Below are 12,368 nucleotides of genomic sequence, written 5' to 3'. Positions count from 1 at the left end.
TCAACTAACCACGTCTGTACGATATGCGTGCAAGTTGCGCCGAACGCGGTACGCATCTTGTAGAAATATGGCCATATTAGAAAATCAAAATAAACGTAATTTAATTTCACCAGAGATAAAAAAGAATGTGAATATTCACGTCTGTTGAACTTTTTGACGCGTTCATCGTTACATTTAACAAACGATTTGTCTACATATTTTTTTCTTCTTTTATTTACACGAATGTTATATGTCGTCGATTTCAATTTTTATACCTTTTCCAAGCGAATTCGGTATCGAATTACAGCTTTTTACATAGAGAATTTGTCGACGATCGACGTTCTCTAATTTCGACCGTGACAAACGATACGATGCACAATAAACGTAGAGAACGGTCGCATTCGGGATCGTCTTATTTTCACCTAAACTAAACGGGAAAACTTTGCAACAAATGTGAGAGAAATAAAACGATCCCAAAACGTCGACGCGTGCACGATTAAATATAAATAGAACGATAAATATTCTGAACGAAATAAACGGAAATACGTGCTTTGAACGAATCAAAGGAGTCTTAGGAAAACGGTATACGTACGAAATAACACATGAGCAACCGTGGAAACGGCGCGAAACCTCTGTGAAGATTTCACCGATTAAGCGTTTGGTCTGTTTTGCCCGCTTACGTTCTCGAGTTGTTACGCTTTTTGAGAACGATCACGGAAGCCAAGAGTCACAGGACTCTCGGGGGCAAGAATGAATTCAAACTGCAAGCCAAGCTCCTCGTCCACGACGATCTCGAACTCTCGTATGATCTAGCAAGTGTAAATCGACAGTTTAGTAAATGGTTGAAGAAAAATCGTGGAACTCGTATTGCCTGTGAAACGAACCTTCGCAAGGATAAGCTGTAGCGCCAGTTCCACGAACCGCTTACCCGGGCATATTCTTCTCCCAGCTCCGAAAGGCGCAACTAGTAACGGTGAATGCGGAGCGATCGGCGTTAACCATCTCTCCGGCAAATACTCTGAAGCATCTTTAAAATTGTCCTCGCTCAAGCCTGCTATCCAAGTGTGCAAAAGAATCACCGTCTACGATGCAAGCGGAATTACCGATCAGAAAAATGGGTATACGGTTTGTTTTCAAATGGAAACTGACACGACGGGGAGAAAAACTTACTCCTGCAGGGAGACGATATCCGCTTAGTTCGAGGGATTCGTCCAGGATCCGAGCGATACAAGTTGTCGTAGGGATCATTCTAAACGTGAAAGAGTCAAATATTAAAAAAAAGAAAACCAAAAGGAGACGATTCCGTTAACTTGGGCGCCTTGATTTGACGATGGTTTAATATAGTACAGGTCTACTATATTAAAAATAAAAATAAAAGTAAATATTAACAAATCCGAGTTACCGGAATGTAACCAACAAACGCTACGATTTGATTCGACAGAACGAAGAGAAGCGTACCGAAAGGATTCGGTGATACAGGCGCGCAGATACTTGGCTTTCCGCAGATCCTCGGTAGTTAAATCACAGCCAGGAGGAGCCAAGGAGTAGCTTTCTTCGTACAGTTTCGCTTGTACCCTCGGATTGCGACCAATCAAATCGAACAAGAACACCAGCGTATTTCCTAACTGCAGAATACGAGTTAGACGAATCGATCATCGAGGATCGGAAATCTCTGACCGTTTTACGAGTTCGCTCACCGTGTGTATGCCAGCAGCTATGAAGTCAACGATGGCTGCCTTCTTGTCCCGTACATCGAGACTCTTCTGCTTTAAAATGGATTGAAACACCGCCTCCACCGATTCGTCTTTGGCATCGTTTTTCTTCTCCCATATCGTGGTTTCCACGATATCGGATATGATGCTAAAAGGGGAAGAATGCTTTAACCATTGAGACCGGGATTGAACCTGGGGTCGAATCGGGCGAGTACTGTTCGCGCACTGGAAGAAGGTCGAGTTCCATCAAGCTAAAGTCACATGGGCGAGTGGAATCGTGCCCAATTCTTTTCTAATAGGTCCACTGCGATATTCGGTATCCCCCGGTCTTGCTTCGTCGCATTTACTTACAAGGAATTTTAAAACTAAGCTAAGCTCTAACGCAGGAACGTGGCGGTAGATTATCGCTGCCACACATGCCTATTAGAAAAGAATTAGACGGTGCAAACCTACTTTTTCGGCCTTCTTCTGGTACGCGAACAGTACCTGTATATAGCATCCTCGCTCTCTATCAGCTGTTTGTACGCGGACGTAGGCAGCAGCTTCCAAAGCGGTAAACCGTAAAAAGCGTCTCGGGAGGCGGTGAAGTGAATCCTGACCGCTTCCGCCAATCTGCTCGACAGCTCGCTGCTGGAGTCAGACTTCAGGAATCCAAGGTGTCGACCCAAGATCAGAGTACACGTACCTGGTGGAAAGGGGGAAAGGTGATCGAAAAGCGCAAGGTCGTCTCGTTAGGCTGAAAAAGGAGAGCCACCACAGGTGGGGAAGAGACAGAGAAAGACAGCTTACTCTCGAGTCCCATTTTATAGGCGAGCTCCTCGAAACCCGTTACTTTGTATCCCATCGTTCTTCGTCGACGGATCAAATCGATGAAGGAATCGGCAACCACGTTGAGGGCCGGGAAGAATCCAAGGACGGTGTTGGCCCCCGTCAATTCGGACGTAAGCGCGGTCCGAAGATCGTGCCACCTTTGCCCCTGTCTATCGATTTATTCGTTCGTTTAAATCTTCGTCGACGATTACCGGAATATATCGCACGCTCGTATTTCTCGCGCTGAAATACGCTTCTACGGATAACAAAATATCCTATCAATCAAGAATTAAGAAAATATCAATCTCTACCGCTTCTACAAAAGTATGATTTCGCGTTCAAAGTTTCCTACCCTAATGCCGTCCGCTATTCTATTCTATCGCGAGGATTTCTACCCTCTTTGACTGAAAACGGGCAGCAATCACCTACACGTTCGCAAAGTTTCATAATTTTTAGAATTTTCGGCTTCGGATACCTTGTAAGTAAATGTGACAATGCGCGGACGGCCTAAGAATCGTTTAGGAGAAAACTAATCGATACTCACTCGTTGACCAAACCCAGGTTCGTGTAACGATCGTGACGATTGCGACGATAATGGGATATCACCTCCTGAGGAGGACGAAGCGGATACCTCGGGCTTCGTCGGATCACAGCCTCGATGTCCTGACGGGAGAAGACGGAGATCACCGGGAAGTTCCATAGTGCCTCTTCTTTGCACAACGCTCCGTATCGTTGATTCAAATCTATTCTTGAATCCAGAAAAAAACGCGTTGCGTTAAAATGTACGAAACGATGCGTTGCTATTTGGATCCAGGAACAACTTATTCAAAGCTGTTGCATCAAAGTCAAAGAGTTTTTACCTTTGTAAGCATCGTGGATCTTGTTCAAGGTATAAGATCCGATGCTAGAGAATATCCACCTGGTTCCGAAAATCGGCAGGGAATACGGTCCCGGTACATCCGAGACCGTCTTAAATTTCCTCCGGTCCTGGTCGGTCACTTCGGCTGGAGCTGGCAAGCATCGAGGCGAAAACTCGTTAGATTTCAAGCATGTAGTCTATCGTCTATCGGTTTTATCGGAGGCGCGCAAAAGCTGTTGGTAAGGTCGAAGGATGCGAGGTCGACGCGACGAGGAGCTTGCTTTCAACCTTCGAGCTTAGAAAGGCAGCCACGATCGTACACGCGCGATTGCTACCAAACGAAGGTCGTTCCCCAAATGCCCCTACGAGACGTTATTTCTCTATGCTCTTCCTTCGTTACCTTACACGCGTAACCGCCTTCTTCTTGCGTAGAAAATTTGCTTTCGCAACGCGAACAAACACGCGTTTAAACCCGTTCGACCGATACCTATTATCTGCTTTCCATTTGCGACGACAATCTTTCATGGCATCGGCTCGGTCCATAAATAATGTCGTTAAGAAACATCGCGCGATGAAATGATTTTTTTTTTACGATTTTACTATATTTCGACGAAATCGATTGAAACGAAAGGTTGACGGAGAAACTCACCGCTAGCCCTGTGCGAAGCTCCGCTCCAGAACCACCAGACTGGCCGATAGCTAGTCGCGAAGATTAGTGTCGTCAATAGTGCTGCTGCGATTACCTCGAACCAAACGCTCGAAATTAGCATCTCGATATATTCTGGCGAAATTCCTAGGCAAACGCGAACAGAAGCTCAACAATCGACTATTTTTCTTTTCCACGCCGCTGACTGTGCTTTCGCTCATTCGCCGATCACGACATTGAACCACAGATCCTTATCGCCCCTGAACGCGACAAACCGATGTTTAACTTTGACAACGACCAACAATCGCGTTAATTGTGTTCACAAGCGTTTTTTATCGCGTTGATAAGGAAATGGCATACACGTGGCCGGGTAAATCAGCCACTGTTTAGAAAGAGGTGTAATCCTCGTGCAAACGGCAGCCGAAGATGAACCTTCTTGTTAACCGTCCTCGAACGGAGACAGAATTTTCTTCTTCTAACGATCGCGGTTAAACGTTAGGTTTTCCCAGCGTTGTTCGCGCGAACGGCACGACGAAGAACGCAAGCCCCGAGACTGATAATCGAGAGGCTCGGTAATACTCATAAATCACAGATAGTCGGTAATCCGGTACCGGGGCTGCGTAGAACGCGAAACAGGAAATCGAAAGGGTTGCGCGACGCGCTTTCATTTACCGATTTAACGCGTCTTTCAAGATCACTCGCGAAAATAGATAACAAACGGGTCTCGAAGAACGATGATTAAAAAGAGAATAGCGATCGTTAACGCGTCTCGCATCAGCGTTTGTTAGAAGCTGACTGACTGCCCCAGTGTTATTTACGGATCGCCAGTTTCTTCTATTTGCAGTACGCACCGATAACGCGTATCGTCGCCGATGACCCTGCTCTCTCTTTGACTCGCTAATCTCGAAACTGTTACACGGATCGAGGAGAAAATGCCTAAATACCGAGCATTGTGTCGCGATACGATGACTTGCGATCCATCGCGCCGTAAACGTTGTTACAATCGCCTGTACTGTTCGAAGAATTCGTTTCTTCCTTCATTTCGATACGACCGCAAAATTCGATGACAAGAAGGAACACGAGGGACACTTCTACTCGTTTCCCTTTTCTTTCTCGTTAGGTAAACCGCGATTATTTGCCGAGGAAAACAACGCGTCACCAATATTCTATCGTCCCGTCTATTCTCGCGTTTATCGTTCGAACAAACGTTTCCTAGTATTCACGGCGAGTTTAAACGATAGATACAGGAAAATGGAGAAATTGTAAGAGAAAGTGTCGCGCAAGTCTATAAGCGTAAAACAAACAAAGCGTTGCGCGCGAAAACTGACTTACGTTACGCTCGATGTACGGGAGGATTTTTCTTTTTTTCTTTCCGTATGAGATTTATACGGAACAACGCTATGTGCCACGTGCGGAACGTTCGAGTAACGAGTGGTATTATGGTAATATGTATAAAAGGCAACAAAGACAACGAATATGGGTAATTGTGTACAAAGAAGAAGAAACGGCGCGGCGAACGCGCGATAAATAGAGATTAGGCGAATTTCTCGTTACGAGGCGACGTTGATCGTTCCAGAAGGTAAGCAAAGTCGTTAAAAAGAAATCGGGAGGATTAAAACCGTCTCGACGCGACATTATCAAAGAGAACGATATCGTGGGCAAAGAATTTCTTACCGTTAGCTTCGCCCTTTCGTCTACCCGAAAGTGCAAAGTACAAACATCCCGATGAAAAATACATTGTTTAATTTCTTACGTAAATCTTCATTCTTCCCGGATGCGTAACGAACGTTCAGGCTAAAATGTTAAACGTATATTTATCTCATTAGCCTGACCTATATGCCTGTTGTTCGAGTATTTACATTTGATAACCCGCAGATAAAGGCCTTCTAATAAACATATATATATAATATATTACGCCTATTGTTAGGATATATATTTATTTTTCGCGCGTTCGCGCCAATACCGCGTTCGCGCGCTTGCTTTCGTTCTCCAACTCGGTCGATATCTACCAACTATCGATCCTTTCGATACTCGATCTAATCTCTAATATTTAAAAAAGCGAACGATTCGCGCGCCTAAAATGTGTTAGCTCGTTTTTCTATTGAACATCCTTCCCTTTACTATCACCCACCCACGTGTTCTCAGTAATCAATTTAAAAAAGCGCAATCAATTAATTTGAATAACAATGCAACGATGCGATACACGTTTAATAACACTCGCGTTAAATGCAATAATGTAGCTAGAAAGCAAGGATGAAAGCGATAAACGATTTCTTCCTGTTTAATTAACGAAACGTTTACAGCTAATAACTAAATCACAGTGAAAAGTAAACGTTGATTAGCCACTGAAAACACGTGCTCACAGAATGCGACACGCACTATTTGCTATAAACACGCGTACTCCCCCTTAAGATAATTAATTACTCTACCTCGCGCGAATTAAAAAGCTTTTCGATTATATCCGCTTAAGATAAATCGCTCGAACCCGGAAATTCGGAGGATCTGATCAAACTCGCGACGCGCTTGATTGTGTACTTGTGTACTTGCGGTCACAGGTGGCGATCGACCGGTAGATAAAACCGAGACGAAACGTTCTTGTACTTACGAAGGGTGCCCGTAGTCTGAAGTACAGTTAAAAAGAGACACCAAACGTTGTCGTCGCTGATGATTGTACCGTGGCGGTAGCGATGGTAGTGGCGACGGTGGTGGTGGCGATGGTAGTGGTGGTAGTGGTAGCGATGCTGGTGGAGGTGGTAATGGTAGTGGTGGTATGGTGGTGCGCATCATTGGTGACGATGATGGTACTAATGACAATAGCGCTTTCATTGATCGCGCCTTCTGATAAGACGTTAACATGTTTTCACGATTCATTGCCGTTCCACTAATTGAAACGTAACTAAAAAAAAAAAAAAAAATGAACAACAATGTATAAAGTAAAAAGCTAACAATTGAATTGCAATAAGTAAAAATAAGCGCCGGTAAAGTATGAATGAAATAACACGACGGGAAGGACGGAGAACAGACAAACGTAGGAAGTCGAAGCGACCTTTAATTGACGCTAATTGATAAGGCTGCCGGAGCGTTCACCAAAAGCGGACTCCGGCCATCCTCGGTGTACGCTCCGAGTACAAGGAGATTTCTTATTTCCCTGTACTCCGTTCGCCCTCCTCGCTTCTTTCTTAAACTGGACCCAAACGGTATTGTATAATCTGACCATCTGCAACAGAGGGGACGGAGTTACCTTGAAGTGGGGATTCAAAGCTAGAACAATCGCGACACGTTCGTCAGATGGCGCAAGAAGACATCGCGATCGACGAACCTTAGGAAACTCGTGGACTCGGCAACCGGTTGCTCTTCGACTAACTTTTGTACGATTTCCTTGTTCGCCGAATTTCATCGGTGCTGGTAGCAATCGATATCCTTTTTACCGTGTAAGAAATAAACCAACTTCACCCGTACATAGTTTTGAAATGAAAGAAAAACACGCGTAACGAAGCAGCGCGTAACAGAATGCCGATACGCGACTAAAGAATAAAGATAAATAAGGGTGCATAAAAGTTGAATATTTTACTTTCTTTTTTTGTCTCGATAAGCGTACGGTAAGACGGCATCAAACCAGATCGTATAGGACAAACTAGATCCAGTAGGGGGACATGATGTAGATGTATTTGTAAAGAGCGTGAATATACGCCGATCAAAACTCGTTTTGAACGGAATCAAATAAGACAGGTTCGCGTTTCGAGGTGGGATACGACGAATCACCGAATCGCTCTGACGAGTGGTTCGTTTTAATTTTATTTCACGTAATTTCTCTTACCGCGTAAACGATCAACCTTCTCTATACGAGGCGCAGTAGAAATATTGAACGCGATAATTTCTTTTGTGTACAGAAACGAGATACTCGTACGGAACGTAGTACGATAATGTTTGCTACGCGCACCGAATGAAATTCGCTACAGGGAAATTGACGATGTAACCGTTCCAGCAGAAGATTCGGAAGGGTCCCGTTACCGAAGATGCACGTGTACAAATGGTATGTATACGCGTATGAGGAATAATCCGAGGGCAGCAGTGTGCATCGGTACGGAACAGTTGCGCGTGTAAACACGCGCACGGATGGTATATCGGCGTACCGAAGATGGTCAACCAACCAGGAAGCGATCACGAACAAACTGGTCACTCGCCTGAATTCTGTTTTGTTGCGAATACCCGTTGCAATCCTGCCATGTCTTTTAAAACGCTTTCACAACCCTTTAACAACTTCTTTTTATATCTAAAAGAAACGTATTTATATAATTATCTTGTTAAAACTTTTCTATTATACCTCTTTACGACTTACGATGTTTTTAAACGTTGTACATCGGGTCCACAAAGATAAACGGTACAACTTCGGTGAAAATATCGATATTTGGATCCAAACTTCGTCCGAGACCCTCGATCACTGCCATGCTCAGTATTACGCTACTAAAGGATCCATCTTGCTTGACCCGATATCGAATCATCGCGTTGAACAGCTCGGTTACGATGCTGCTTACGTTCACCTGTAACAGTTTCGAAAACAACCGTAAGCAATCGTCATCTTTCGCAGGCTTTTCCACCGTTTCAAGCATTACACTAATTTTACTCTGATGATGGGTATTCACGATATCTCTTATCGTACGCTTGAAACCGTCTGGATCGGGAGACATGTGCGAACTATGTTTCAGTATGTATTCCGCTGCCAATTCGCCCTAGTGGGAATAAAAGCGAAAACTTGAAGAAGTACTGCTAGTATGTAAAAAAAAACAGAAGTAAAACAAATCTGTACGTACATCACCCATCAGCACGGAGCGAAAGACATTTTTAAGATTTTGCCGACAACGATCGTTCAAGGATACTACCAAGCCACAGTCGAGAATGACCAAACGAGGATGGTCGCGGTTAATAAATTTCCAAAACCAAGCGCCAATTTTTCCTCTTGGCTCGGTATTCGTTTGCACCAATATATTACCAGGATGTAAGTCGCAGTGAATAAAATTGTCACTAAATACCTAGGAATAATCATTGATAGTTCTAAGGTCGGATACGTCGATCTTAAATAATATCACCGACCATTTTTAAAATCGTCTTGATTCCTATTTTAGCTAATTTTTCTTGCATTTTAGTATCGTCGTATCTGAGATAATTGGCGATAGGGGAACCATCGTGGAAGCTTTCCACGAGTATCTCGGGCTGCGTGACATTCGTATAAGGACGCGGGAAAACGACATCTTTCTTCGTGGCAAAATTATTTGAAAATTTAATTAGATTCTCCGCCTCCAAATTCATGTCGACCTAATACGAACATTCGAGACTTGTAATCATAGCTTGCACGGTTAACGTGAAACGCTCACTTGATTTTCCATTATGTGCGAAAATTCAGTTATGCAGTCGGTCAAACTGAGCCACTGCAACTGTGGCACTATGTATGTGATGCATTTACAAATCCCTTTCATTATACAAAGATCTCTTCTAAAGAAAAGGGAGAGCATCGAATAAACAATAATCTAAATATCGATCGATGAGAATTCATACCGTACCTCAATTGCTCTTTAATTCCAGGATGCAAAACCTTTACTGCTACCGGTTGCAGATTCTTCTTGTTCGCATCATCGCGTTCGATTCCATCGTTTCCGTTCAATATTCTATCTGAAATAAAATCATTGTTATCCCGCGCAAACAGCTTTTATCAGACTTAACGGGAATTTTCTTATACATATTTACCGATGTAAGTAGCGAGCGGGCCGAGTTTGAAATATTCGATAACTGTAAAGAGATTCGTTTAGGACTCACGATATACACGGATATCGGAAATGACTCGATAAGTCTCGAAACGATCGTAATAGTAGACGAAACCCTAAATAAAGTAACCATCTATACTTGAATAATTTACTTTGAACAAATGCTGGTATTTCAGATTTCTGCGTTACTTCCAGTCGAGCATTCGGGTCTATCCATGCCTTGTATACCTACCGAGAATACCGTATCAAACTTGTTCGTTTTTAATTTGCTTTTGTACCTGACCACAACATCCTGATCCTATTGGTTCTTCATCTTCGAATCTCACAAACATCTTCTTCCAATTTGAACCATAAATTGATTTCAGAAGTTCCTTGGTATAGATCCAGGAATGAGGAGACGCGGTCCGTTGCAGTTGCGAAAGTGTATGACAAATATTCTCGGGAAATAAATCTTTCCGCGTAGATGCCCACTGACCAAATTTAATAAAGATCGGCCCAAGAAATTCGATACCTGCAATTCGTCAAGTTGAATAAAACTTTCATTTCAGAGTTGTTCTACTCGACACAGGCTACATCTATATTTTAACAGAGTAATTACTTTTACGTAGAATTGTCGGAAATACGTGTTCGTGTGTAAAACGGGTAACAAAGTATGCGGCGGTTAATCCGAGGATGATAGATCCTATCGTAAAGATCCTGGCCATAATTAAAATAGCATCGAATAAACTATAGGTTCCCGTATCTCTCGCCAAGATTTTGTCATTCTGAATCCATACTTGACGTTTAGGCTTGTGAGAAAGAATCAGAATAGCCTGAACTGCTCTTTTGGAACCCTCAAAATTCATATTGTTTATCACCGCTCGATGAAATCGAATCGGTGTTACGTGTCTTTTTATTCGCCACTTTTCTCCTCGATTTTGAAGTAATTTCTTTGAACGAAGCGCTCGCAAAATGTTTAAATAGAAAGCCATAATCGATCGTTTTTGCCTTCAGCGTTGCCATTACAAACAATTACTCCGATGAACGTGTTCTTTTCGCAAAAATTCCATCAGGACCAAGTTACTTCCGACACATGACTGAAACCAAATTAAAATTAGCTAACATTTGTATGTATTCGAATAAAAATGATTTTTTTCCAACGATAAGGTTGGTTTAGTTACAATTAAACTCTACATGATAAATGTATAAACTGTCTCTGAAATGCGATGCATTTGAAAATAATTTTATGTATAGTTGCAATTGAATTTCGTCATTTTTCATGTGGTAACACTGCCCCCATAAATTTCTCAAGCAATCTCTCAGAAACACAAAGTAGGCTAGTATGTAAATAAATTTTCTTTTTAATATGTAACGTTTTATAATTAAAGCGCTTAATGTGTATCGAGAAAATTTAAGAAACGATAGAAATTTTGAGATAACTACAAAAGGTAACTGTAATTGTTCAGTTGCCAGCAAATCTAACTGTGTTTATATTTCCCTAACCAAACCTGATTGCTACTTGCTTACCATCCATATTCAAGAACAATTCTCATTGATCATTCTAAACAATAATCTAGTAAAGCTGTATTATTTTTATTAAAAATTTGCTGTTTTCGAAACAAACGTTTAATTTTAGCAAACTTGTATTACAGGAAAATCAAATGATTAAAATAGAATGTAAAATTAAGAAGACTGATGTATCAAATGAACAAGATGATAATATAAAAACAACCTACTTTACTATGGATAAAAAATAAAATTTGTTATAAGAACCATAACTGAATGAATAAATATATGATTTATCAATGCTGATAGAAATTTAAGAAGATGCCAACAATAGCCAGTTCCTCTTTAACATATGAAATTCTTATGTACCTTAATTCTTTTTATTTTGGCATGTTTGCTATATGTGAATTAGGCATGGGATTTTTTAAAGCTGCAAATCTGCCTTCACCTGGTACAAGCACGACACTGATAGAGTTTGCATTGTTGTTTTTCCTCATTGTCACAGAAGGTGCTAGAATTTATCTTGGAAGAAAAGGAAATTTGACAGAGCACGGGTTACCAATTCTTATTGGAGTTATTTTGACCGTACCTAGCGCCTTAGCGACATTGTATTTTTTAATCTGGCAAAATTATGTACTTAGACTAGAAGTAATTCTTTGTAGCATACAACTGGTACTCCTAGCATCTGAATTAATCATTTCAATTTTGTGCCTTATAGCTATTTATCGACCATCGCCTCCCGACGAATAAACAGACCTATTAAAAACGTTTAAAAAGTTAATAACATTGTATACTGTGTTTCTCTGTATAAGTAAAAATTAAAATTGTTTTGATGTAATAAATTGTGCAATTAATTTTCATACCTTCAATCAACAAATTAACATTATACATAATGATTCGCATCTTCATCTTCATGATTTTTCTTTTTTTATTAATACCTTTTAGTAAAAATTATACATTTTTTTTTCTCTGTATCTGATATTTACAACAAAATAAATATCTCGTTAATAAATAACATGTGTTTGCAAAATAATCAATATCGATAGATATTTCGAAGCTACGTTATACTTAAAAGTACACTGTGGAGTAATGAACATGTATGATAAATAATGAATAAG

General features: G+C 41.4%; 3 protein-coding genes across 11 annotated transcripts; 1 reads left to right on the top strand and 2 right to left on the bottom strand.

Moving 5' to 3' along the window:
* Window positions 1–49: 49 nt before the first annotated feature.
* Window positions 50–8,213, bottom strand: LOC114878757 (ecdysone 20-monooxygenase). Of its 4 annotated transcripts, XM_029192901.2 has the most exons (13): window positions 8,140–8,213; window positions 6,612–6,902; window positions 5,760–5,800; window positions 4,010–4,153; window positions 3,362–3,511; window positions 3,046–3,244; window positions 2,481–2,671; window positions 2,178–2,376; window positions 1,677–1,839; window positions 1,438–1,604; window positions 1,150–1,228; window positions 864–1,061; window positions 50–788 (listed from the first exon to the last, which is right to left on the bottom strand). In XM_029192901.2, exons 2-13 carry the CDS (start codon window positions 6,875–6,877, stop codon window positions 672–674), a joined length of 1,914 nt encoding a protein of 637 aa, XP_029048734.2. In that variant the 5' UTR covers window positions 6,878–6,902; window positions 8,140–8,213; the 3' UTR covers window positions 50–671. The 4 variants fall into 4 exon arrangements, with proteins under 4 accessions (XP_029048734.2, XP_029048737.2, XP_029048735.2 ...); XM_029192904.2 differs by lacking the exons at window positions 5,760–5,800; window positions 8,140–8,213 and having other exon boundaries at window positions 6,612–6,760; XM_029192902.2 differs by lacking the exons at window positions 5,760–5,800; window positions 6,612–6,902; window positions 8,140–8,213 and adding an exon at window positions 6,436–6,605.
* Window positions 8,214–8,342: 129 nt separating this feature from the next.
* LOC114878761 (uncharacterized aarF domain-containing protein kinase 2-like) lies at window positions 8,343–11,709 on the bottom strand. 4 transcript variants are annotated; one of them, XM_046289077.1, is made up of 11 exons: window positions 11,620–11,709; window positions 10,364–10,841; window positions 10,044–10,276; window positions 9,918–9,993; window positions 9,749–9,790; window positions 9,565–9,673; window positions 9,379–9,496; window positions 9,098–9,319; window positions 8,818–9,036; window positions 8,631–8,736; window positions 8,343–8,547 (listed from the first exon to the last, which is right to left on the bottom strand). In XM_046289077.1, exons 2-11 carry the CDS (start codon window positions 10,734–10,736, stop codon window positions 8,471–8,473), a joined length of 1,575 nt encoding a protein of 524 aa, XP_046145033.1. In that variant the 5' UTR covers window positions 10,737–10,841; window positions 11,620–11,709; the 3' UTR covers window positions 8,343–8,470. The 4 variants fall into 4 exon arrangements, with proteins under 4 accessions (XP_046145033.1, XP_029048742.2, XP_046145032.1 ...); XM_029192909.2 differs by having other exon boundaries at window positions 8,350–8,547; window positions 8,620–8,736; XM_046289076.1 differs by having other exon boundaries at window positions 8,350–8,547; window positions 8,620–8,736; window positions 9,379–9,493.
* On the top strand, window positions 11,028–12,088 carry LOC114878762 (transmembrane protein 216-like). Of its 3 annotated transcripts, none has more exons than XM_029192910.2 (2): window positions 11,028–11,192; window positions 11,397–12,088. In XM_029192910.2, the coding sequence occupies exon 2, from the start codon at window positions 11,572–11,574 to the stop codon at window positions 11,998–12,000; it is 429 nt and encodes a 142-aa protein (XP_029048743.1). In that variant the 5' UTR covers window positions 11,028–11,192; window positions 11,397–11,571; the 3' UTR covers window positions 12,001–12,088. The 3 variants fall into 3 exon arrangements, with proteins under 3 accessions (XP_029048743.1, XP_029048744.1, XP_029048745.1); XM_029192911.2 differs by having other exon boundaries at window positions 11,029–11,084; XM_029192912.2 differs by lacking the exon at window positions 11,028–11,192 and adding an exon at window positions 11,218–11,320.
* The last annotated feature ends 280 nt before the right edge of the window (window positions 12,089–12,368 follow it).

Source organism: Osmia bicornis, chromosome 15 (assembly GCF_907164935.1).
Source record: "Osmia bicornis bicornis chromosome 15, iOsmBic2.1, whole genome shotgun sequence".
NCBI classification, from domain to species: domain Eukaryota; kingdom Metazoa; phylum Arthropoda; class Insecta; order Hymenoptera; family Megachilidae; genus Osmia; species Osmia bicornis.
This window is presented reverse-complemented; position numbering and strand designations above follow the sequence as displayed.